Raw genomic sequence first — 26869 nt, forward strand, 5'->3', positions numbered from 1 at the left:
TAAAAATTCCTTAGAAGATCATGAAAACTCTGACTTAATATTCCAAATTCAAGAGTAAAATAAAAACGTGTCGTTTGAAGTGGACTGAAATCATGACAGTAGCTATAGAAAGTTTTCATAAAAACTGCCCAGACGGTGTTATATATTGTAGATTAACCCATATCCGTACCCGTACATTGTACCCGTATATAATCTATGAAAAGTCGAGACATCCAGAAAAATGATATCAACTTTTCTTAGATGCTGCAAATTTTCATATTATAACTGGAAGACCCAGGTTAAACTTTGCTAAATTTCACTAGATTAGATATTCATTTACAACAAAGTAATTTTAAATCTTTTCGAAACAGATATTTTATTTTGACCGGATCATTTGCAACTTTCGATTTTCTTAAATACATATCTCATTACCAAAGTAACGATGACGCAAGAGGGGCAGCAGCGTAATGAGCAATTGCTGGAGCAGCCAAAGGAGCAGCAGCGTAATGAGCATAGCTGGCAACAACTGGGGCAGCTACTGGGGCGGCAGCATAGCTGGCAACAACTGGAGCGGCGGCGATGCCATTGTGGTTGCGGGCGATCACTTGACTGCTGGTGGCGGTAACAACTGGAGCAGGAGCGGCAACAACAGCGGCGGGAGCAGCATAAGCCAATGGAGCGGCAGCTAGCAAACCGGGCTTGGCAGCAGCGCAAGCGATGAGAGCGAAAAGAACAACGGCCTGGAATAAGAGGATGAGAGTTATGAATGAGGAGCTGTACAAAATATTATTGAAATTTTAAGAAACTTACGTATTTGAACATGTTGAAGTGTTTGATTTTCTTGTCTGTGACTGTTGTTTAAACAAAAGCTAAAGATTGTTTGATACCAATAACCAAAATCGGTTGGATATTTATAGTCAAGTGCTGAAACAAAAGTTGGTACCAAAATTTGTAAATAAGTGTTGATATGACTAATTGTCCCACACAAATACATATGTAGGTATGTGCACTGCAATACAAGGGTAAATTAAAATAACTCTTTGGTTGTCGAATTGATATTTTCGGCTCTTTTCGAAAACTCTCAATTAGGAATGCAAACCATGGCCTTAGTTTTTTACACACTTCTTCTTCGAGCTTCATAGTAGTTGTGGGCGTTTTGAGTTAATTTAAATTTTACAATAATTGGTGGCATACTGAATAACTACTTAAAATAATAAAATGTACTGAATTGTAATGAGATGGAAGTGGATATTTCGATAAATAGTTTGTCAATAAAATAAATGTACTTTGAAGGCCAATTTCGATGCATTATTGGATGAAATTTAATCTATGGGTTATATGTTATAAAATTTACTATAAAAGGCACACTGCACTAAACCAAATATATCAGACAGTTATCAACTTTCATTCAATAAACAGCAACCAAACAAAAACTAACCGAAAATGTTCAAATACGTGAGTTGTAAAAATTCTCAAAATTTTTTCTTTTATAAAATTATAATTATTCTTATTCTTTAATTGAACAGGCCGTTGTTCTCTTCGCTCTTTTCGCCTGCGCTGCTGCCAAGCCCGGTTTCCTGGCTGCCGCTCCATTGGCCTATGCTGCTCCCGCCGCTGTTGTCGCTGCACCAGCTCCAGTTGTTACCGCCACCAGCAGTCAAGTGATCGCGAGAAATTACAATGGTATTGCCGCTGCTCCAGTTGCTGTTGCCTCCCCAGTTATTGCTCGCTATGCTGCCGCTGCTCCTCTGGCTGCTCCCTTAGCCGCTCCCTTACCTGCACCATTGGCTGCTGCTCACTATGCAGCTGCTTCTTTAGCCGCTCCAGTATTGGCCCGTTACGCCGCCGCTCCCTTAGCTGCTGCCGTGTGGTGAAAGATGTTCGTACATTTTAATAAATAAGAAACTTTAGTACAAAATTATTCAGAAGTCTTTTACTTGAATTTGAAGAAGAGTCATAAAATTTGTGTGAGTTAGTAAAGGCCTCTACGGTTCGGAAAGTTTTTTTTTAATTTTTGATGAGTGAGAAAAGTTATTTCAGATGGGTAACTTCCTAATAAAAACCAAACAGAGGATTGCAATAATGGGCAAGGGTAAATATAATATTTAACTAAAAATAATTAAGCCTTCTTACTAGGTTGATCACTAAGTTTTGCGGTTCGATATGATAGGGCGTGGCTACTAGGCTACATTGTTTTTTGTTAGTTTGGGACACTCTTCATATGAACATATGTGAGTCTCATTTTGAAGTGTGTTTGAATTTTTATTTTTGAAGGTTTAAAAGCAAAGGAAGTTTATGAAAGAATGTTGAAAGTGTATAAGGAACTTTCGCTATCAATTAGTACTGAATTTAAACGCAGTCGTACAGGCCGTGAAGACGATACACGCCAAGGACCTCCAAAAACATCAACAACACCAGAAACCGTAGAAAAAATAAAGTAAACGGTTTTCCAATAACAGATGTTTGAAGCTGTCATTTCTTGATATTTGAAAATAAATAATAATAAATAAAAATGGTGGAAATTTGGCAAAGACGGTTCGTAAAACTCGAACATTTTTGGGTCATCGTGAAGCACCTTGTGGGACCGCAATACAGAAATAGGTGAAAAAATTCAAGCTGTTGGGACAAGTTAGTGATGTGAAGAATAAAACCTGTGCACGTTGTTCAAGAACAGCCGAAAATTGCTGTTGTAGTGTTAAAAGTGTTGAAGAAAACCCTGGTTTTTCAATTCCTAGTCATTTTTTGGAATTAGACATTCCGTATTTTGCATAAAGATTTGGGCCGGAAAGCTTATAAAGTCCAGTTTACACAAGAACTCAAGCCGGCCGATCATCCACAACGTCGTGTCTTTGCAGATTGGGTCGTTGAAATGCATGAAAATGATCCGGAATTCCATCGAAAAATCATCTTGAGTGATGAGGCCTATTTTTACCTCGGTGGCTTCGTCAACAAGTAAAATTGTCGGATCTGAGGCTCAGAAAATCCAAGTGGTATTGTTGAAAAGCCTCTCTATCCTCAACGTGTGACTGTTTGGTGCGGTTTATGGTCCAGCGGATTCATTGGGCCTTACTTTTTCGAAAATGAATCTGGAGCAACAGTTACGGTGAATGGATTGCGCTATCGAGAGATGACTAACGATGTTTTATGAGCAAAATTGGATGGTATTGTTCTGAACAACGTTCGAGGATGACGAACGTAGTGGCACGTCGTCGACATCAAAAATTGATAAAAAAGATACAGTGAAAGAAAGGTGATTAATAACCTCAAATTAACCGTTAGAGAGATAGCATAGGCCTTGAACATTGCTTATGGATCCGTTCAGGACATTGTAGTTAATGATTTGAGTTTGCGCTATGTTGCTGCAAAGTTAGTCCGAAAGGTCCTGAATTTCATGAAAAACAAGAACCGATGATATCGCCAAAGACATGATTTCCAAGGCTGAATACGACTCAACATTCGCCAAACGCATCATTACAGGAGACGAGACATATGTTTTAGCGGCATTCCAAATCTGCGGCTTCCGTACCCTTTCTGAGGACGCTTCCTTCGCTATTGCAGAACTGGTCCCGGTAGACATTTTGGAAAATAAAAGCCAGAAGAGATTATACTTACATATATACCTATAAAAGGCTATCCGAACAGGATGGTAGAGCAACGCGTAAAGATATTGCAAGAGAAGAGAAGCGTCGTTCCATTGCCACTGGCAAGACCGGTGGAACAGATCACCCAACTATAACCTCACGAGTATCGGTACGGCCCATCCTTAGAAAGGAGCGATGGGGGACAAACTACCACCTAATTCAAATCCTTACAGGGCACGGAATATATCGAAAATATCCATAGATTTGGCCATGACAGTTCTTCAAACAGTCCAATCTGCACGGTGAGCGAAGAAATTGTTACGTCACGTCTTGTTCCAATGCCCTTTGTTCGAAACCTTTAAAATCTTAAACGGAGGAAATATTGTAGATTTTATGCTGAAATCAGCTGAACTTTGCTCTTGTAGGTGTGAGGCTAAAAATTGTGCATACTACTATGCCGAGCTCTTCCTCCAATTTGTAGGGTCCGTCTTGATATTGATTCACAAATGGAGAAACAGTTTTACTCCGCCTCCGAAGGGCAGATGGTTTTTTATAGGGAGCTTTTTCATGAGAGAAATACACTCGGAGGTTGTCCATTGTCTGCCAAAGGGTCGCCGCTATTAGATAAAGCTGTGTCTATCATTTGGTGCTTCACGCCCGAATATTGAATTCCGAGTGGTAGCCGCTTACCAACCCATTCGAGTAGGGCGGTTGCCGATGTGATTATAGTTTAATATGAATATGAACCATTCAAACTAGGTGAGCAGCCTACTTCGCTGAAACTTTTCCTTTTGTTTTTTTTTTTTACTGATTTTGCTTGGAAATTTATTTATTTATTTATCGATATTCCCATAGCGTAGTATTTATTATTGCGCATAGTATCAAATCAGACTCGTAAAATTCCATTTTTACCAAAGGAGTGGAGCAGCGGCGATGCCACTGTAGTTCTGGGCGATCACTTGATTCCTGTTGGCAGTCACCATAGGAGCAGGAGCGGCAACAACAGCGGCGGGAGCAGCTACAGCGGCAGCCGGGATACCGGGCTTGGTAGCAGCGCAAGCGATGAGAGCGAAGAGAACAATGGTCTGTTTAAAGAGGAAAATAATTTAAATAACAATAACAATATTTACAATAATACAAATGTGTAAATGAAGGACTTACGTATTTGAACGTCTTGAGATTTTTTTTTTGTATTTAGGTTGACTGTCTTTGAATCAAGTTAAGGTATATTTGATTCTTTAAATTATGCCGTTTCTATATTAATACAATAGTAAGAAATTTTAAGTCAAATTTTAAGTTTTATTTGTGTTTACACTTAAGTAAAAGTACAAAATTTATTCAAATAGTATGATATCATTTATGTTTCTTGTGTCTACTAGCATTTTTTGCAAATTTTTAAAACCTTCAGCGAAGAATGCACCAGGGTCTTATTTGTATGTGTCTCATACTGCAATGAAATACACATTTTTGATCATTAGCAGCAGTGTTCAGTTTTACATTTTGATTAGGGACGAATGCAAAACAGAAATATTCACTGAATTGTAATGGAGATTCATACATACTTGCATAGCATACCTCCATAGCATTGTTTTATGCTCAATAACTACAAAACAAGAAACTCAAATAGCAAATTTGATGTCCCGTGAAGAAACTGATAAAACAACGCAAAAATAGTAACTGGAAGACTGTCTTCTGAATATGGTATTTTATGTGTATTTCAGAGCAGTTACTGCACTATTGGGATTTCCATCTTCTGGACCGAATCGTCACATTAAATGAATCGCGTTACATTATAGACGTATTAAAAAAACACTAATCAAAATTTAACAAAAAGACTAAACATATCCGTATCATGCGGTTTTATCTTGAAAATTTTGTTAAAAATATTATTGTGGTTGAAGTAGTGGATGCAACAAAAGTTGTCAGTTTGTCTGCCTGTTTGTCCAAATTTGACGAAATGCTACTTTTCAACCTGAAAAATATTACTCTCCAGGTGGCATTGGCATCGAAATATTTCTAACAGTCCTATTTTATCTGTGATTTGGCTTCTATGGGAAGCAATTATTTTTTAGGTGAAAACAAATACTTTTCCAAAACAATAGAGTTTAATTTAGGCTGGATTTTATATAGCTTTAACATCAGAGGGACGAGCGGAAATTTAGTGTTAATATAACTGGGCGTGGTTTTTATCCGATCTTTATAATATTTGTATCTGATCTAAATGATCAGCCTATTTTTCATATTTATTTTCTTTATTACATTATTTGGGTGAATTTGAGTAATTTTGCTTCAAAGAGATTTGAGAAATTTCCTAACAGAAAAAATTGCTGTTATATGGCAGTTAGGTATAGTTACTGACCGGGATCTCTCTTTTCGAACAAAAAGTATAAAATGTATCAAGTTTCGTTCAGATATATTAATTATTGGTAGAGTTATGTTGAACACAGACATGGCTAAATCGACTATTGGTTTTTGCTTATATTCCGAAATTCCTGGAATTATACTAAAATAAAAAGAAAAAATTAATGAATTTCCGTCTTTATTTGTGCTTTTCTTCTCTTTACTTAGCGGACTCAGTATGTTTTCTTAAAAGTTAGTGGATTTCAAATAGCTTTGCCTAAAAATGTGTTGTGTACATTTGGATTCCAAGACCTCATTTCTTCCGTTAAGGATAATAAAATGCAAATCTCAGATCATCAAAACTCTTGGCTTGCAAAAGTTATATATTTACTCCCGGAGTAGGTGTATTTCTTCATTAAAAAATCGGATAACCCTACCAATTATCCAGCTAAGCTTCAAAGCACTCTCAGTGCACATCAGCTGCTTTCATGGAAAGGAAATTTCCGTAGACATAACACAGTGAAAAGCCTATTGTCAGTCATATCTAATTAATATTACGATTAATATCGTACCCACCGAACGCATACTCCAAAAAGCTTTGCCTATCTAGGGCTCCCATTCTTCCAAAAAGACTCTGAGTTTACCCACTCAGGAACTATACATCTAGAAGTTTACCATTATGTTCCCGCTTCCATAAAGGCATCGCCGGCCGATTCTCCTCTTATCATCTGATCAGCAACTATACGCTTTTAGCTCAAATGTACAGGTACTCTATGCTGGTTACTGAAAATGTAGGTTATCATAGCACACATTGCCCATGAAAGCCCGGTTGAAGAGAGTCTTGAGAGCATGGCTATTTTAAAGTATAGTAACTATAAAAGCGCCTTTCAGCCCTATGCGATGTTTGTGCTGACACAGATCGAGAAAACTAATACCCCGGCCTGTAATAAGGTGAATCATTTGCTTAAATAGTTTAAAGGTGGTTTCTCCGTTTATATAAACCTACTCCCGTTCTCTTATTCATATTCGGCACGTCTGTCTGATTTTACTGTAGGTTATAATTTGACCATAAAATTGTTAGCGTTATAAGAAACATTTTATAGCGTTATAAGACAAATTGTATAGCTCAATTGTGCCTCTTCTTCTTCTTGATTGGTGCGATAACCGCTTACGCGATTTTGGCCGAGTTTAACAAAGTGCGCCAGTCGTTTCTGTTTGTGCTAACTGGCGCCAGTTGGACGCACTAAGTGAATCCAAGTTCTTCTCCACCTGATCTTTCCATTTGTATCCATTCGGACGACATGACCCAGCCAACGTAGCCAAAACGGATCATCTATTGTTGAAACAGTGCAAATTGTAAGAAGAAATTTCGGTGGAAATTCTTATTTAATACATACGACTAATAAAAGAAGCAAACAATTGAAACAATTTCGAGAAATCGGCTTACTACTGAACACATAACTGTTGCCAACTATATGAACCCGACAACATCAACTCGGCGCAAATTTCAGAAAATAAGAATTAAGGAGAATTCCATTTAACAAACTGAATTTATCCGCTCATTAAATTCAATTAACTCTGAAATTGATGGCAAGCCATTGCGTTCGATGTCGCTTCCTAATATAAGTCCATATTTGTCCAATTATTATCAACACAAAGATTGTGCCAACGAAGAGCACCAGAGAGATATTGCAACCAATTATCTTGGCCGTACATTTGAGAATTGTATTCAAGCTTTGATTTAAGCAAGACCCCGCTACGGGACACACGAGATATCGTTTTGTTCACTAAGCTCGATATGAATCAATCGGTGGTAATTATGTAATTTAAGGTTTCCTGGACCTTCTCAATTGGGTGTGATAGTCAATGGGTTTAGCTTCGATTAGCTTTAACCTTGATTCTTTTTAGAATAATAAACCCTCCTAGTACCCAGAAGATGCAAGATGACGTTGCTCAACACCAGCAGCGCCGTCAGAATTGGGAAGGACCTCTCCGAGCCGTTTGATACCAAACGAGGTTTAATACAGGGTGACTCGCTGTCGTGTGACTTCTTTAACCTGATGTTGGAGAGGATCGTACGAGCCGCAGAACTTAATCGCTCAGGCACAATTTTTTATATGATATCGACATCATCGGCCTTAACAATCGCGCTGTTAGTTCTGCCTTCTCCAAACTGGATAAAAAGGCAAAGAGAATGGGTCTGGTGGTGAACGAGGACAAAACGAAGTACCTCCTGTCATCAAACAAACAATCGGCGCACTCGCGTAGCGGCACCCACATCACTGTTGACAGTTATGATTTCGAGGTTGTAAAGGACTTCGTATACTTAGGAACCAGCATTAACACCGATAACATGCCAGCTTTGAAATCCAACGTAAAATCTCTCTTGCCGACAAGTGCTACTTTGGACTAAGTAGGCAACTGAGTAGTAAAGTCCTCTCTCGACGAACAAAACTAACACTCTACAAGGCTCTCATCATGCCCGTTCTAACGTATGGCCCAGAAGCGTGGACGATGACAACATGCTATGAAGTGACGCTTGGAGTGTTTGAGAGAAAGATTCTGAGTAAGATTTTTGGACCTTTGCACGTTAGCAACGGCGAAAATTGCAGGCGATGGAACGATGAGCTGTATGAGCTTTACGACGACATAGACATAGCGCAGCGAATAAAGATCCAGCGGCTACGTTGGCTGGGTCATGTCGTCCGCATGGATACAAACGCTCCGGCTCTGAAAGTATTCGATGCGGTTCCAGCTGGTGGTAGTAGAGGAAGAGGAAGACCTCCTCTGCGTTGGAAAGATCAGGTGGAGAAGGACTTGGCTTCACTTGGTGTGTCCAATTGCCGCCGGTTAGCAGGAGAAAGAAACGACTGGCGCGCTTTGTTAAACTCGGCGAAAAAGGCGTAAGTGGTTATCACTCCAATTAAGAAAAGAAGAAGTACCCAGAAAGCGAGCTTACATTGAATGATATAATTAGAGCAAAGTTAAGGGAGTTACGTCATCTTTACTGAAGAAATTTTGCAGTTTTGTTGTTTCACAACTGATTTTCATGATTTTTGCTTATTTAGAAAGGATAACGTTTTGCAGTTATGTGCCGAAATTTCAAGCCAATCAGAGCTGAGTGAGTTTTAGCACTTTTACTGATAGGTCATACGCCAAAGTTTTAGGCCAAACAGAGGGGGTTACGGCATCTTTACCGAAAAGATTTGACAGTTTTAATTTTCATGATCTTTGCATATTTGGAAAGGATAACGCTTCTGTAGTTACGTGCCGAAATTTAAAGCCATTTACAATAAAGGTGAGCGAGTTATAGCACTTTTACTGAAAGGTTATTTGTCAAAGTTTCAGGCCAATCAGAGCCAAATTGAGGGAGTTACGGCATCTTTACCGATGAGATTTGAGGGAGTTACGGCATCTTTACCGAAGAGATCTGACAGTTTTGTTGTTTTACAACCGATTTTCATAACTGTTGCCTAGTTAGAAAGACTGACGCTTTTGCAGTTACGTGCCGAAACTTCAAGCCATTTAGAGCAAAGGTGAGCGAGTTATAGCACTTTTACTGAAAGGTTAAATATCAAAGTTTCAGGCCAATCAAAACAAAATTGATCACAACCGATTTTCATGATTTTTCATATTTAGAAAGGCTGGAAACGAACTCATTTTGGAGCCGAAGAATTAGGTTCGCACCACTCTTTAACCTCTTGTTTTGATTAGGGGTCATGTTGATGGACTATAGTGATTAATCGACGCTCAAAATCCACTTTATCCTTTCGAAAACACTCTCAATGTTGCTGAGAAAAGCGCATTCGAATGTGTTTTTGTTCCACTGTTAGCGAATGCGGCACAGCTTTCTGAAACCCAATACTTCAGTCAAAATATTGCTTACACTGCCTAATGAGATGTATAGGGCTTCTACCAAATCTCTTTCAGTCACTCGACGATTTTCAAATACGATATCCTTTGTTTGGCTTAAGATTTCTGGTGTTGTTACTATTTTTCGATGTTTTTGACGTGGATCATCTTCAAGGCTTGTACGACCACATCTAAACTCAGCAACCCATCTTTCTGCTGTACTAATTGATGGCAAAAAATCCTTATAGACTTTCAACATTCGTTCATAAATTTGCTCTGCTTTTAAATCTTCCAAAAATAAAACTGATGGTACAACCTCTTTAATTATATAGCCCAGGATCAAATTGAACACAAACATAGACAGTACTTCTCCCAGCTTTACTCCTGAGTCAACTTTGAATAAATCAGTCGCTTTACCTTGTATTAGCACTTTGGTAGACAGGAGGCAGCTACCTCAGTACTTGACGTTCGTTCACTCCGAGGAGCTTGCTGCGACTCTGACCATTATTTGATAAAAATTAGATTAAGGCAACGTTTGGCAGTTGTTGCGTCTAAAAATAACTTCAAGAGAGAAAAATATAATTTAGAAAAACTTTATTCAGATAAAGAAATTAAAATCAGCTTCCAATCTACGTTGAGTGCGCAATTGGATGAACTTAGCCCAAATCATGCTGTAGAGGAATGGAAAGCGGTAGCAAAGAGCATATCTAGCTCGGCCAAGGAGGTGCTTGGCTACTTACCAAAACAATCCAAAAAAGAATGGTTTGATGATGAATGTAAAGAGCTTATTAGCGCCAAGCAGAGCGCGAGCGGAATATATTTCAAAAAGATCGGCAGCTAGAAAACTTATAAATAAAAAGAAAAAAGGATCCATCAAAAATAAAATTAAGGAATTAGAATTAAATGCAAAGTATAACGCGTATAATTATCGGAAAATTAAAAACCAAACGACAGTATTTCAGCCTAGAATAAATATTTGCTTATCTGAGAATGGTTTATATAATACAAACTGACCAAGAAATCTTAGAAAGATGGCGACAACATTTTGACAATCTTCTAAATAATAAGCATCAAGAAGAGCATTCACCTTGGGGACCTATAGCTACAGCTGAAAACATCATCCCTCCACCAGAATTTGACGAAATTATCGTGGCTCTTAAAAAGCTTCGAAATGGAAAGGCAAGCGGCGAAGACTCTATAGCGGCTGAACTCCTGAAAGAAGGTGGTGAGGAGTTACATAAGTGCCTCCACCATTTAATAATAGACGTATGGGAAAAAAATCCATACCATCTGATTGGCTAGGATGCATAATCTTCCCAGTACACAAAAAAGGTGATAAGAGAGTATGCGATTATTATCGTGGTATCTCACTGCTAAGCACGGCCTACAAGCTCTTTGCAAATGTTCTCTATGAACGAATCAACGAATATGCTGAAAGAATAATTGAAGACTCATTGCGGATTTCGTAGAGGCAAGTCTACAATCGACCAATGTTTCTTAGCCAAATGTTTGAAAAACACTATGAATACGGGCTAGATGTTCACTGCCTGTTCATTGATTTCAAACAAGCCTTCGACAGTGTTAAAAGAGATAGGATCCAGCACATATTGCTTATTCTTGGAATACCTGCCAAACTAATAAGGCTCGTTAGCGCAACGCTCACAAATACACATGCAAAAGTGATCATTCAAGGGAAGCTCACAGAGTCGTTCTTTATTGAAACAGATGTATGGTAAAACAAGGTGATGCCTTATCAACGGTCATATTCAATTTGATGTTGCACTTTGTCGTAAGGGAAGTCAACAAAAGTGGTACCTTGATGACTAAAACAACCCAAATATGTGCTTATGCAGATGACATCGCTATTCTCTCAAGAAATGGGAATGACTTAAAAGAAATTTTCTTGAAAATTAACAAAATGGCGAACGGTATTGGCCTTTTTGTAAACGAGGGCAAAACCAAATATCTGTTGAAATCGAGGTGGCCTGCACAGATGCCAAATTTCCATGTGGTAGTCTATACTTTTGAAGCAGTGCAGCATTTTAAGTACCTAGGAGTTATGTTCGCATGTAGCGGTGATTCAACTTCCGCCGTCAGGAATCGCATTAACGCCGCCAACAAACCGTATTACGTCCACCTTAACTTGTTCAAGTCCCGACTTTTGTCTAAAGCTACAAAGTTCACTATGTACAAGACTCTTATTCGACCAATCCTAACATATGGTTGTGAGGTATGGACTCTTAAGGTTGATCATTGTGCTCAGATTGCTCGCATGGAAAGAAAAATTTTAAGAAAGATCTTTGGCCCAATAAGAATGGATGATGGTACCTATAAAATCCGATTGAACTCGGAACTGAACGATCTAACTCAGAACGAGACAGCTGTGCGTTTTGTTAAAGCGCAGCGCATAAGATGGCTAGGTCATGTGATCCGTATGCCTGTTGACTGTACCGTGAAGAAAGCCTTGACAGGAAAGCTAATGGGCGTGAAGGCCAAAGGCAGACCGAGAAACCGTTGGATTGACGCAGTGGAACACGTTCTTAAGAAGCTGGGAATACGTAACTACGAAGCATCAGCTCAAGATAGACCGCTTTGGAGGAGCATTTTGAAGGAAGCTTTGAAGCACCCCGCGTTGTAACGCTATGAAAGAAGAAGAAGCATTTGCTTCTTGGGTACGGCAAAACAGAATTTTACTTTTTAATTTTTTAAGAATAATTTTTTTTATTTCTTACTTTGTAATTATAAATTTGTGTAGGTTTTATTTTATTAAAATTTCGAAACTTTTATTAAAAAGTGATGTACCTACAATTATCGAAATCGTACTAGTTCTGAACTTAAAATTTGTTTGACTAGTTCAGGATTTACCGCAGAGCTGTGCGTTCATTATGTAGGTGCATATATGTATGTGCATAAATACATATGTTTATTATAAATTTAAGCTGTGAGAAAAAACCGTCACGCAATGTATGTACATACATATGTATATTACATAAATTACCAATATTTACTGGTAATGGTATATGTATAAGTGCTCGTATTCATGCATTCTTTTAGGTTTTTTTTAATGAATAAACCTTGTATTTCATTTACATTTTACTAACTATTTATGCAGAAAATTCGGTACACGAAATGCACTTTTCTTCATTCCGACCTTGCGCAGTTTCAAGGACTTTTGGAAATTGTATAAAATTGTATTTATTTTACAAACAAAAATAGTACTTTTGATGAATTCTAAAATCTTATTTAGAAATTAAGGTGATTTAATATTGCAAAAATATTAGACAATAATGGGAAAATAGAGCAAAATTCATTCTGTCAAAAAAATATCGGGAATTGTTCATTTAAAAATTGCGCGTTGCACATATGTATGTCTAAATTTTTTTGCTGGAATGTTGGTACAACTGTTCTCTATAGTGTCGCAGAGTTAGAGCGTGATCTATCAGTTAGCTTGTTTTTGGCATTTAATTATATCAGTCAACCACAAGTGCCCTCTACGATTTTCACTATGGATGAATGTATCGAACAAAGAATTTGTCTTAAATTTTATGTTTTGAACGGGATTTCGTACGCCGAATCGTGGAAAATGTTGCAGAAAGCCAATGACGAGTGTGCCTTAACAAAAACACGGGTCAACGAGAGGTGTAACACTTTTACAGAGGGCCGAGATCTGGTCACCCATCAACGTTTTTAACGAATAAAAACGACGACAAAGTTAAGGAAATGGTGCTGGAAAGCATCATTTAACTTTGGGGGAGGTAGCTCGTGACCTTACCGTAGAAGAAGAAGGTGGCTGAAGACATGCTTGAGAAAGTGAATTCGGACCCAAAGTTTGTCCAGCGCATCATAACAGGTGATAAGACATGGTTATATGAATTTGACATGCATACCAGTTAACAGGCGGCTGAATGTCGCTATCCACATGAGCCGAAACCTAAAAAACCACGTCAAAGTCGGTCAAAAGTGAAAGTCATGCTTCTCGTTTACTTTAATTATCATGGTGTTGGGCACTCGGAATCTCGGAATTCGTTTCAAATGATTCTACGGTAAATAAAGAATATAATTTGCAAGTTATGCGACGTTTAAGAGGGAATGTGCTTAGGATACGGCCCAGGACTCAAATTGTAAGCACTTTTTTGATCAAAAACTCGACAAATATCATCGAACAACCACCATATTCACCGGATTTAGCCCCCTGTTATTTTTTCCTTTTCCCAAAACTTAAATTGCCTCTCGGCGGACGCCGCTTTGGGTCGACAGAGGCCATTAAGGAGAATTCGCTGAAGGCACTGAAGAAGATCTCTTCAAATGCGTTTAAAAGGTGCTTTGAAGACTTGACTAAACGTCGGTATATGTGTATTGTTTCGAATGGAGCCTATTTTGAAGGAACAATTTTTGAAGTGAAAACTTCTTTAGAATCGTTGGGAGTGATTTGAGAAAAAGTGAAACGAAAAAAGCGACACTCTTGGCTACGAATATTACATATAAACGTAGCGACGAACTAAATAACTTTTAGGCCAGCGCCGACAGCATGGCACGATAGCCGAGCGGCTAGCAATGTGAGCTTCCGATCCAAAATTCTTTGTTCGAATCACAAGAAAAAAAATTTTTTTATACAGTTATTTTATTTTATTTTATGATATGTTTATGAGGACCTTTTTTTCATGACAGAAATACACTCGGTGTTTTGCCATTGCCTGCTGAGGGGTGAGCGCTATTAGAAAAATAGTTTTCCTTAATTTTGGTGTTTTCACCGAGATTCGAACTGACGTTCTCTCTGTGAATTCTGAATAGTAGTCACGCACCAACCCATTCGGCTACGGCGTTTGTTTAATTTTACTGATGCAAAAATGAGGAAAAATATATGAATAAAGTTTGCTTACTGTTTACACATTTTCCAAAAGTGACGGAGAACCAAAAAAAAGTCGATTTTCAAACAAATACGAGTGCATATGTGTAATTGTGTTAGAGTTTCGGTCACGCCCCAGCAAAACCTGCGTGCATACGTGTTTGTAACATTCAAAAAAATGTAATTGTGTTAGAGTTTCGGTCACGCAGGTTTTGCTGGGAACGCTCATAATAGCAACCGTGTGTGTATTTTTATATTCGTAAATATTTTCATTTTTAAATATTTACCGCAATTATGCAGAAAAATAATACAGAAAAGTGTCGTGAGTATCGACAGAAAAAAAAATCAATAAATAGCATCACGGAATTCATTCACGAAAATTTAATAAAGTATACACCAGAAGTATCGCGGATACTTAGAAAAGATTACAATAAAATTCCAATGATTTTAAGTGGGGATTTTAACGTAAATTTTGCATTGGACACAGCGGTTCCTTTAATTGACGTTCTCAATACAACATTCAATTTAAAAATGTGTAACAATCGCACTGAATCGACAACACGATCAAAAACAACCATTGACGCGGTATTTCAAAGATATGTTGACAACATCGAAACCAAAGCATTTGTATCATATTTTATCTATCATAAGCCACTCGTATCATTTGTTGAAATTGAAAACATTGAGGATGAATAATAATAAAATGAAGAAAATAAAATATGAACTTTATAGCAATATTATAATGAACCTATAATTATCCCGCTCCTAATGCTGCTTTCGTCTTATTCTCTCTCAGTTTGTTTTACGGAAGGTTTCACTTCTATCGCGTCTAACCGTTAGACTGGTATTTTTTTTTTCGTTTTATTGAATAATTCCCGCTACTTTTTTGACAGAATGTAAATGTACCTGAAATTGATCTTGATTATGTGCTTGCTTGCGATTTTAAAGTTTTTGTTCATAGAAGGAAGACTTTACTACTCAGTTGCCTACACAGTCCAAAGTACCAATATTGCTAAGAGAAATTAGATTTTAAGGCTAAGGTTATACTATAAGCTCGTTCCATTTAAATCGATTCGTCTCCGACTACCTTCCATATTATTTAATGATAGGTAAAAGTTTTTTCCAAATCGATGATGATGAATGTTTATTCTGTGCCAGAGCGTGAGGATTGAATGAAATGAATAATCACTTCTAACATAGATGTGCATGTCATCATTCAAAAATGTTCACAACAAGGAAATAAGGGCACTGTGCGACGTTTATCTTTTCGGGTTGCATGTCGCTGAAAGAACTGAGTTTTGAAGAATATCCATACAAATCATACTTCTAGATAAAAAAACAATAGCTTTACTGAATCGGAAGGAGAACATTTTAAATAAAATAAGTCGGCTTAACGAGTATCCCCTAATGCAGCTTGTATGTGAATATGTCACTAACACAATAGCTGTTTCTCGAATATCGGTAAAAATACTTTCTTCCTACGCAAAGTATTCAAAAATTTTATTATGCAAAATTTAACGATACACCAACAAAAGCTAACGCTGATACTACCGAGTAAGAAAGAGCATTACATTAAGTCTGCAGAAGCTGAATATACTCGTACACAATACTACCTCCATGCATACCCTTCAGGAAATCGACTAGTACGGAAATTTAAGATATCAATTTGATTCTGGCTTTATTTTGAAGCTACATTCGTGCTATTAGTATGAATAGGAACATAATTTAATTGGCCGCCTCAGCTTCGCTGGTAGTGCTTCAAGCAATCGGCTCAATGTTTTTATGACTCGTTCCAATCAGATATTCCATCAGGCTATTATGTCCACCGACATTGTTCCGCCTGGATTTACAGGACTCGACAACCCTTGAAGTGGTTGGGGCCTGTATAAGGTCATAAGGGCAGCTTGGCTGTCGCTGCAGACACATATAGATCTGCCTCTCCATTTGTTTTCCACAACAAAGTTCATCGCTTCTTGATGCATGCATTCCAAGAGCAAAGAGCAATTTTGTCCGGCTGTATACCACGTAGACCCCAGAGCCGGAGCCGTGCTGGATCCTGGAACCATCCGTGAAAATGCGAAAACAGTGTTTGCCGAGCTCAATTTATGAGTTTGACCTCAGTTGAGCCTCTGGCAGCACCCCACTGTATCTCTTGTCAAGCACAACTCTGGATGACATGGAGTGAAACTCTAACAACCGCCTCTATCAATAAGGGCTGTTGCCAACGTTTATCTAATTACCTGGAAAGTGAGATTCCATCAGCAAGCTGAGTGTCTCACTTTGGCTCTCCGTTAAGGAGCCATCAGATTTCCTAAGTGACCCCAGGTTTGCAGTTGGGTCCCTTTTCAGAATCCTAACCAATTTCGTCATGTCACTCAGAGATGCAATACCCCTTCAGAATTCCCTATAGAAGGCTGTTTTCGATTCCCGAATAAGGCTCTTGCAGTTTCATCACGGTTTCGTTCCCAGTCCTCAGCAAGATTAGTCTTAAGGGCCCGGTTTAGAAGTTTTCGCAACTCACGCCTCAACATCAGGAACTCTCGATTCCATCAAGGAACGGGAGTGCAGTCAGGCAGAGCCACTAATGTTGAGCTCGGGATAATCCAAAGTGGTTGGCTTGTTAGCGTAGACTAACAATTCCACATGGCCTCAAAGTGAATAATCGACATGTTTCTAGTCATATAATTGTGCGGCCCATTGATGACCTCTCGCCGGAAGATGGCCCAGTCGTCAAATTTCTCCTTCAAAACTACTAGCGTTGATTCGCTTGTATGTCATGTAACACCGTCTTGTTGGAACAACAGCAAGAATATATCGATATTATCACGCTCTATCAGTTAACAACACTCTATACCGAGGACCATTGACATTAGCAGTGTATCCTTTCTCATATCGAAAGAAATAACATGCTTTGTAGAGCACAAAAGTAGTCATTGGCAAGCACCTTAGCTCTGCTCACCACCGATTACCAAACGGAATGTTTTCTTTCGCAAGCTTTTTATAGGCAAAGACAACTAATGTCACACTTTAAATACGGATGGCGATAAGCGCAATTGGCGCACCTAATGGTATTAGTTCTGAACCAGAATATTATTTAGTTCAAGTTTTCTCTGTGGGGCATCTACAATGTACGTGCATAGTTATTTGTATGCATGAGTTTACAAGTTTAAGACATCAAAAACAATAAAAAGAAACAACACAACACCGATTATGTTGTTAGAATGGATGACAAAAGTTGCGCATTTCTCGATGGCACGACTATATTGTCGAAGTACTCAGCAGTTAGCTTTTGTTGATGCTATTGCTTCTTTATATAGATGGGCATAGACTTTTTTCGCTCTTATTTACATTGCTGCTTTCGCATTCGCTTGTGCCAACAAATTGAAATATCCCAGCCAACCAATGCGGGGCGCTCCGGTGAAAGAGTGAAAATGAAGTGGTCAAGACCAGAGGTTAGAATCAAGTTGTGTTTCACGATGGAGAGAATAAGTTTAAATCATAAGAACCTTTCAGGCGCAGATAGCAAAATATTGGTTTTCTTTCACAAGAAATTCAGTCGAGTGAGCGCAAAGTAGCTCCAAGCTTCAAATGGATTTTCAAAAAGAATAAACTTTGTTTCCATTTACTTTCTTATTTATTCTATCTTGTTCTAAATATAATACCTGTAATGTATGGAATATCTTTTATTTTAAGGTTTTTTTTTATTAGAATGGAATTAAGACAGAGTTTAATACTTAATAACTATAAGTGAATAAAATATTCCCAAAACGCTCAATCTAGGTTATCTTTGGATGACTTAAGAAACTTTTTTTTTTTTAAATCGTAGGCGAATAAGGGAGTACAAAGGAGTATTTACGAGTTTATTGAATTAGCCTTCTAGAACGCCGAAATCATCCATTTAAGGAGTCCTATATCTATAATATATAATTGGCGCGTACACCCTTTCTGAGTGTTTGATGTCTTGATGTTGTTCCACAAACGGAGGGACCTACAGTTTTAAGCCGACTCGGAACGGCAGATATTTTTTTATGAGGAACTTTTTTATGGCAGAAATACATTCGAAGTTTTGCCATTGTCTGCCGAGGGGCGATCGCTATTAGATAAAAACTTTTTCTTCGTTTTGGTGTTTCACCAAGATTCAAACCTACGTTCCCACTGAATTCCGCATGGTAGTCACGCATCAACCCATTCAGCTACGCCAGCCGGCGGCGGAGGCCTACAGACAAATTTTTTTTTCATATATGTATGTATATAAAGAAGGCACTTTTCTTCGGCGGATATGCTGTCTTGGGACGCTCCTACAGAAAGTCCTAATTGTGCACCTTGCGGAATGCGCTGGTTGGCTGGGATCAGTGTTTACACACACACAAATGCACAAGTTTTATGTATGTAGGTACGTGAATACTGACAAAAAGTAGGTGAAGAACAGCTGGTACCGACACTTAGCATGGGAAAATCTAGAAAATGATGATGATGAAGAGAGCAATTGAGAGAGTGTTATAATATGGGGAGGTGATGACGTTGGGAGTGGGAAGTAAACAATGATGAAAACTTTTTATATTAATATCAGAAAAACTTACTCAGTAAAATGGATGTTGCTTTATACAGTTACTGTTGTTATTGCTATTGTCGTTTATGCTACCAGCTGTTTTATACTTTGCGCAATTTCAAGTCGCAAATGTAATTACGTTAAGTGCAGGACTTCTTGTCTCACGATTCCCAGAACATGCCTCATTTAAGTTTGGAATGAGATTTTAAAACTAAGTGAGAAATTATTGCGAAAAGACAAACACAAGCAAAGACGAAGTAAAATAATTAAAGCCGTGATATTGAAGTCAAACTATTTCAATATATAAAAAGTACGGATAATAGAAAAAAGTATTTTGGTAGGAACTTACGTTCATACATTTTATCGAGTTTAAAGGTAATAAACAATACTGATTGTTTGCCGCACGGGTGTCACCTTGAGAGATTTAGGTCAGATAATTAAAGCAAAGAAAAAATATATCTGATTAACCACAAACACACACGCGGCCACACTATAATTGTAGTGGCATGCAATCTGTGGTAATATTTCATTCATTCATACTTTAAAAGTATCTGTATATCTCCTAATTAATTCGCTACCTCCTACAGAAATGCTGCGGATGCGACTTTGTGTTCTTAGGTGAGATGGACTACTCTGAAACTAAGTTCACTTGGTGGCCACACAAGTATACAGCGATGGCCAGGCAAGCTTTTCCCAGGCTTTAAACCGAGCTGATCACTTGGTGAAAACTATACGTGAACTTTCAAGGCCCTCAATAAAGTGGTTCTCCAGAAACCTGTAGCGCATTCGTACAGCAATTATTGAATAGGCTCTCCCTGCTCCTCATCTCGGCAGCTCCTGGAGAAATCAACCTTATGAACAATTGGTCAGTGCTTTAGTACCCCGTTAGTATTCCTCTGAGAAACAATGGAGCCGTATTGCACAGCCTCAATAAATTCCGAGTTCTTTCCTCTATAGGGAATTTTCGGAAATATGAGAGTTTTATAAGCTTGCAACCTCCCTGATTCTTCCAAACTCTGTCTAACACTCTTGCCTCCTGGAAAAGGCTTCTTCAATTCCTAGAACACCGCCTTGTCACGTAGCTCAGTATGGGTTGGGGCTGTGATGCGTGGAGATATTCCACATTTTTAAACCTACATATTTCTGCACACAACATTACCGCATACTTTCGAAGCTCCATCTGCTTCATAACGAAAGTAATAGAAACTATCAGCGACGTATAACCTCCATAATCACCCTCGATGTAGTGCACATGGGGTCCCGGGGTGGAAGTCAACCGTAGGAGGTCTGTTTCAATGGGAGCGTGTCCCATATATCATTGGCGCATTGACATAACAGTCTTGTTTCTGCAACATTCTTCTCGCTGTGATATGATATATGTGTTATGGACTAGAGGATCAACTTTTTACTGAAACTCAACAAGAGTAGTAATACTAGTCCAAGCCTATGAATGTGTACATTTTTAAGACAACACTAGTGACCAATTGTGGTATACGTGCGATCAGTTTGGATCGGTCACGTGAACCTAACCTAACGTAACTTAGGTTTAAAAACTATTTTTTGGTAATTAAGCCCACTTCCACTCAAATCACGTATGCACGCTTAAAGTACCTATGCAAAAACATACATACATACATACACACATACATACGGTATGATGGTAAAGAAGTTGAACGCAATAATATGTAAAAAACCAAAATACAATTACTTTTGTTTGAAATTTATAAACTTTAATTAAGTATGGTAATATAGAGCATGCATTCTTTGCAAATACAAAACAGTCGACGTGGTCACCCATTGCATTGGTGAACTAATCATCTATGCACCCGTTAGCACTCTTCAATGCCAATGGCAATTCACTATTCGGCTACTAGACTACTTCAAATGCTTACTGTATAAAAACGTGGCCTACCAGCAATGAAGACACATTCACAGTTCAATTCACCCAGCTAACACACCAGGTGCCTGCCGAATATTAACTCTATTAACCTTTAAAATGGCCAAATTCGTAAGTATATGTTTTACAAGCAAATTTCCGGTTATCCATACACATCTTCTTTCTAATTAATAAATTTCTATGAAATTATCGCTTCTCTTTTTACAGTTGATTGTCCTGTGTGCTTTATTTGCCTGCGCTGTCGCTAAACCAGGTTTAATTGCCCCCTTTGCTGCTCCATTAGTCGAAGCACCTCTTGCCGCAGCTGCTGTTAACGCTCCATTGGATGCCGCTTATGCCAGCAGCCGTCTTGACATTAACCAGCGTTATGGCGCCGCTTTAGTGCCCACAGCTTTTGCTGCTGCTCCAGCTAAACTTGTAGCCCCCGCACCAGTAGCTGCACCTTTGGCTGCCGCTCCAGTTGCTGCACCTCTAGCCGCTGCTCCAGCTAAACTTTTGGCGTCCGCTCCAGTAGCCGCTCCATTAGCTGCTCCAGTCGCTACACCTCTTGCCTACGCCAATCTTCCCCTGGATGCCGCTTACGCCAGCAGCCGTCTTGACATTAATCAGCGTTATGGCGCCGCTTTAGTGCCCACAGCTTTTGCTGCTGCTCCAGCTAAACTTGTAGCCCCCGCACCAGTAGCTGCACCTTTGGCTGCCGCTCCAGTTGCTGCACCTCTAGCCGCTGCTCCAGCTAAACTTTTGGCCTCCGCTCCAGTAGCCGCTCCATTGGCTGCTCCAGTCGCCGCACCTCTTGCCTACGCCAATCTTCCCCTGGATGCCACTTACGCCAGCAGCCGTCTTGACATTAATCAGCGTTATGGCGCCGCTTTAGTGCCCACAGCTTTTGCTGCTGCTCCAGCTAAACTTGTAGCCCCCGCACCAGTAGCTGCACCTTTGGCTGCCGCTCCAGCTAAACTTTTGGCCTCCGCTCCAGTAGCCGCTCCATTGGCTTCTCCAGTCGCCGCACCTCTTGCCTACGCCAATCTTCCCCTGGATGCCGCTTACGCCAGCAGCCGTCTTGACATTAATCAGCGTTATGGCGCCGCTTTAGTGCCCACAGCTTTTGCTGCTGCTCCAGCTAAACTTGTAGCCCCCGCACCAGTAGCTGCACCTTTGGCTGCCGCTCCAGTTGCTGCACCTCTAGCCGCTGCTCCAGCTAAACTTTTGGCGTCCGCTCCAGTAGCCGCTCCATTAGCTGCTCCAGTCGCCACACCTCTTGCCTACGCCAATCTTCCCCTGGATGCCGCTTACGCCAGCAGCCGTCTTGACATTAATCAGCGTTATGGCGCCGCTTTAGTGCCCACAGCTTTTGCTGCTGCTCCAGCTAAACTTGTAGCCCCCGCACCAGTAGCTGCACCCTTGGCTGCCGCTCCAGCTAAACTTTTGGCCTCCGCTCCAGTAGCCGCTCCATTGGCTGCTCCAGTCGCCGCACCTCTTGCCTACGCCAATCTTCCCCTGGATGCCACTTACGCCAGCAGCCGTCTTGACATTAATCAGCGTTATGGCGCCGCTTTAGTGCCCACAGCTTTTGCTGCTGCTCCAGCTAAACTTGTAGCCCCCGCACCAGTAGCTGCACCTTTGGCTGCCGCTCCAGTTGCTGCACCTCTAGCCGCTGCTCCAGCTAAACTTTTGGCGTCCGCTCCAGTAGCCGCTCCATTGGCTGCTCCAGTCGCCGCACCTCTTGCCTACGCCAATCTTCCCCTGGATGCCGCTTACGCCAGCAGCCGTCTTGACATTAATCAGCGTTATGGCGCCGCTTTAATGCCCACAGCTTTTGCTGCTGCTCCAGCTAAACTTGTAGCCCCCGCACCAGTAGCTGCATCTTTGGCTGCCGCTCCAGTTGCTGCACCTCTAGCCGCTGCTCCAGCTAAACTTTTGGCCTCCGCTCCAGTCGCCGCGGTAGCTGCTCCTCTGAAGTACACTGCGGCGACACCAGCTCTTTGGTAATTTGGTGATGCTGTGTTGTGAAAAATGTTTGTAATTAGCTGTTAAGTATGATAATATAGCAAAACAATCGAAATAAAAAGTTATAATTCAAATTTGTATAATCTTTATAATTAAATGCATATTTATACGAAAGTCCTCTGTACAGGGGGGAGCAAATTACTTAGCCCACGAAAGCAGTTTTAAGGAAAAGTGGTGTAAATGTATCCAAAGATATAATTCGAGGATGTTTACGTGCAGAAGACCTCAAATTATGAAGCAAATTGAAAAAAAAGCTGGTTTCATTATCACACATAGACTGAAGACTCGCATGGGCTGTGGCACTTTCTCAACGGGGTTGGGTAAACGAAAAATTCACGGATGAATTTTACTTTTGGGCGAATAGTTCCGGTCCTGGTGTATTGCTGATAATCGACAAATTCATTACGCATCCAGTTAAGGCCAATGTTTGAGACCGTTTCTCCGAAAATGGAGTTGGCCGTTTATTTGTGTTTACCGCAGTTCTGATGAGTAAAATTTAACAAAAAGCATTATTGCCGTCAGCTGCGAATATGTTTGGAAGAACTAGACAACCTTGGATTTTAAGTGAAGACTGAAGTCGAAGATGTGGAGAGTGAAAACAGCAAAATCGGATAGAAATGTTGGATTAGCCTTCAAAGCCACCTGATGCCAACCCTATTTTTTGAAAAAATTAATCAACAACTCAAAGGAAGTAAAATATGAAGGGTCAACCAATTATCAAGGAACTTTCGCCTGCTTTGGTGCTGATTACCTACACAACTTGTGCTGAAATTAAAGAAATACTGCGTATAATAAATATTATACGGCCATCCAATGTAGTTTGTTGGAATCGAATTGGTCAAATATATGGGGGTTACGGCTTTATTAGTCAGACAGTAAATATTTGAACGATTTCTCTTTAACGAGTTTTTGCCGCCCAATGTAGTCGTTGAAATAATTCGTAGTAGTCTATTCCGGCTATCTTGCCACTTGGTGGACGTAAAAAGCCATTTCTATCTCGCTCGAAGAAAAAAAAATGGCAAAAAATTGTAGACCGAACATTGGTTACGCTTTTTTTTTAGGCAAAAGGGGATTAGCATTCCGAGGCGAAAGTAACCTTGTTGGCCAACCAAGGAATGACAATTTTGAACCACACTTGCTAGAGTAAAGAACTTTTATCGCCGGTATTCGAAACAATGGCGGTCGCCATAGCCGAATGGGTTGGCGCGTAACTATTATACCATTCGGAATTCAAAGAGAACGCAAGTTCCAATTTTGATGAAAAGCCAAAATGAAGAACACGTTTTTCTAATAGCGGTCGCCCTCAGCAGGCACCTCGACTGTATTTCTGCCATGAAAAAGTTCCTCATAAAAAATATCTGCCATTCGGAGTTGGCGTGAAATTGTGGAACAACAACAAGACGCACGCCACAAATAGGTCGAGGAACACGGCCAAATACCCAACCATTATTTGATCACGTGTTGCTAATTTATTAATACATATTATAAAATGTATTATTTATTGTACTAATTTTTTAGTACCGGGCCTGAATTTTCTGAATTTTGTTCAAAAATGGCTACAGGATCCAATTTTTGACCTATTCTAATAATTTTTGTTTCTAAGTGCTCGTAAATAATTTTTGAAGAGATTGCCGAGGCTCGAATTCTAATTTTGTTTATTACACTGTGTGACAAAAAAAAAATTAAATATACTTTTATGGAGACCTAGCACAACTTGGGGCTATAGAAAAACTAAACAAAATGGTATAGAAGAAATTTCCAATACACCCCCAAAATCTCATTTTATGGCCATAAAATCGTTTTTCAGTAGGTTGATGTGAAAAATCACTCCTAACTTCGCCAATTTCCATCAGATTTCAAATTTGTTTTTCTAGTTCGAAAGAACAAAAACAAGCCCTTTTGACAGTATGTTGACAATTTTTTAGAAATGACAACTGACGAGACTGTAGGCGGAAGTATTTGGAATTTTTTTATTTTTTCTCTATTTTTTCAAATTTGACATAGTTTTTACGATATTATCCGATATTGAGGATTTTTTTAGTACACTACTGTTATAGTAAATTTAATTTTGCGTCGAATGAGCTATTTTTGACTGTACTTGATTTAAAATTAATAGAGTTGTGTGAGTTTTAAGATTTCATTTTTTTTTTACTAATTTGCACTTTTAGGTTAGGATATCTCAAAGTCCTGACGTGATAGAGCAATTTAAACCCCGGATTCGGATCCTACGTAAAAAATTACTTCGGAAATGACACTACACTTTTATAGAACATTCCGAACCCATTTTTTTGCAGACCTGTGTTATTGCATGCATTCTAGCGTTTGCATTGGGCCAATGAACGTTGTTTGCGAGTATTTTGGCGCATTGAAGTTTTCCGGAGAAACGCCCGGATTGTGCTGCCTTAGTGGAAGAGTGAAATTGCCATTATTGACTTTTTTGGAGGCGCAATGATTTTACTGTCTGGCGGCTTCCGCCAAACATTGCCAGTAATTCCAAGATCAACGGCTGCTGACGAAATAAACGCCTGCCTCAAATCATCGAATCTATAGCGCTATGTGAAGAAACTTAAGCTGACAACAAACATGAGAGTTGCATTACTTAATGATACATCTACTGAAGATTTCTCTGAGCAATTACTGACTATCGGTAATGGTCGAGTACCTGTCGACGAATCGAGCGGATTGATTCCATTTCCTCAGAATTTTTGTAACTTTCTCTCATCGAAAGACGAACTTATCAATAAAGTAATGGTTGAGTGAGCGAGCAATTTTAGCGACTAAGAATAAAGATGTAAATGACCTAAACTACATAATTGAAAATGATATCATTGGAACAATGCATTCATTCAAATCCATTGACTGTGTAACAAATGAAGATGAAGCCACCAACTATCCAATTGAATTTTTAAACTCCTTGGATGTGCCTGGCTTACCACCGCACAATTTATGCCTCAAATTTGGCTCCGTAGTAATCATGCTTCGAAACATAAGCCCACCAAAACTTTGCAACGGTACGCGTTTGATGGTAAATAAATTGATGAACAATGTGACTTACGCGACGATACTCAAAGGGAAATTCGCAGGTGAAAAAGTTCTCATTCCGAGGATCCCGATGATCTCAACCAATCTTCCGTTTGAATTTCAAAGACTTCAATTTGCAATCCGTCTTGCATTCGCCATGACCATTAACAAATCACAAGGCCCCTCCTTGAAAGTTTATATATATGTGGCATGTTCACGGGTCGGAAAACCATCTGCGTTGTTTGTTCTTGCACCTGATAATATTATAAAACAAAAAATGTCGTGTATCACAAGGTGCTTAACTGAAGAGTGCAATCTATTAAAGCTTCATTGAAATACTTGATTAATAAAAAAGAAAGTGTGTGGTAGTTCACGGAACCCGCACGATTGAAGTGAAACTTCTTTTATCAACAAATCAATAATTTAACTATTATTTCAATATAATGCATGCAGAAGTCATGGAAAGCATGGAATGGAATTTTATTAAACAGAATTATTTATTTATTTTAATATAAAAAGAAATGAATTTATTGTACTCAATTACATTTGGTTCTCGGCATTGTCATTATCATTATTGGATTCGTTTTCCAAAAATGAAACAAGGGCTTTATGGTAACTGAAATACGTAAAAAATGATCTACATTCTAATCTATCAAGGTATCGATGAAATACTGCATCAATGGTAGTTCCGCATCTTGTTGTTGGTACTACAAATTATCACTTATCGTACAACCGGAGGATTCACTGTCACGGTGTTCAACAGTAGCTCTTAATTTTTTACGCTCCAAATACTCACG

The 26869-nt window shown here is 39.2% G+C and overlaps 3 protein-coding genes across 3 annotated transcripts; 2 read left to right on the forward strand and 1 right to left on the reverse strand.

The window, feature by feature from the left end:
- Positions 1–407: 407 nt before the first annotated feature.
- On the reverse strand, positions 408–807 carry LOC129241448 (cuticle protein 16.5-like). Its single transcript, XM_054877773.1, has 2 exons — positions 790–807; positions 408–719 (listed from the first exon to the last, which is right to left on the reverse strand). Exons 1-2 carry the CDS (start codon positions 799–801, stop codon positions 408–410), a joined length of 324 nt encoding a protein of 107 aa, XP_054733748.1. The 5' UTR covers positions 802–807.
- A 565-nt stretch (positions 808–1372) lies between these two features.
- LOC129241447 (cuticle protein 38-like) lies at positions 1373–1853 on the forward strand. Its single transcript, XM_054877772.1, has 2 exons — positions 1373–1434; positions 1506–1853. The coding sequence occupies exons 1-2, from the start codon at positions 1423–1425 to the stop codon at positions 1851–1853; spliced, it is 360 nt and encodes a 119-aa protein (XP_054733747.1). The 5' UTR covers positions 1373–1422.
- A 19290-nt stretch (positions 1854–21143) lies between these two features.
- LOC129242058 (ice-structuring glycoprotein-like) lies at positions 21144–23033 on the forward strand. The gene is made up of 2 exons (XM_054878617.1): positions 21144–21155; positions 21252–23033. Exons 1-2 carry the CDS (start codon positions 21144–21146, stop codon positions 23031–23033), a joined length of 1794 nt encoding a protein of 597 aa, XP_054734592.1.
- Positions 23034–26869: the final 3836 nt, after the last annotated feature.

The sequence above is a fragment of the Anastrepha obliqua genome, chromosome 3 (assembly GCF_027943255.1).
Source record: "Anastrepha obliqua isolate idAnaObli1 chromosome 3, idAnaObli1_1.0, whole genome shotgun sequence".
NCBI lineage: Eukaryota > Metazoa > Arthropoda > Insecta > Diptera > Tephritidae > Anastrepha > Anastrepha obliqua.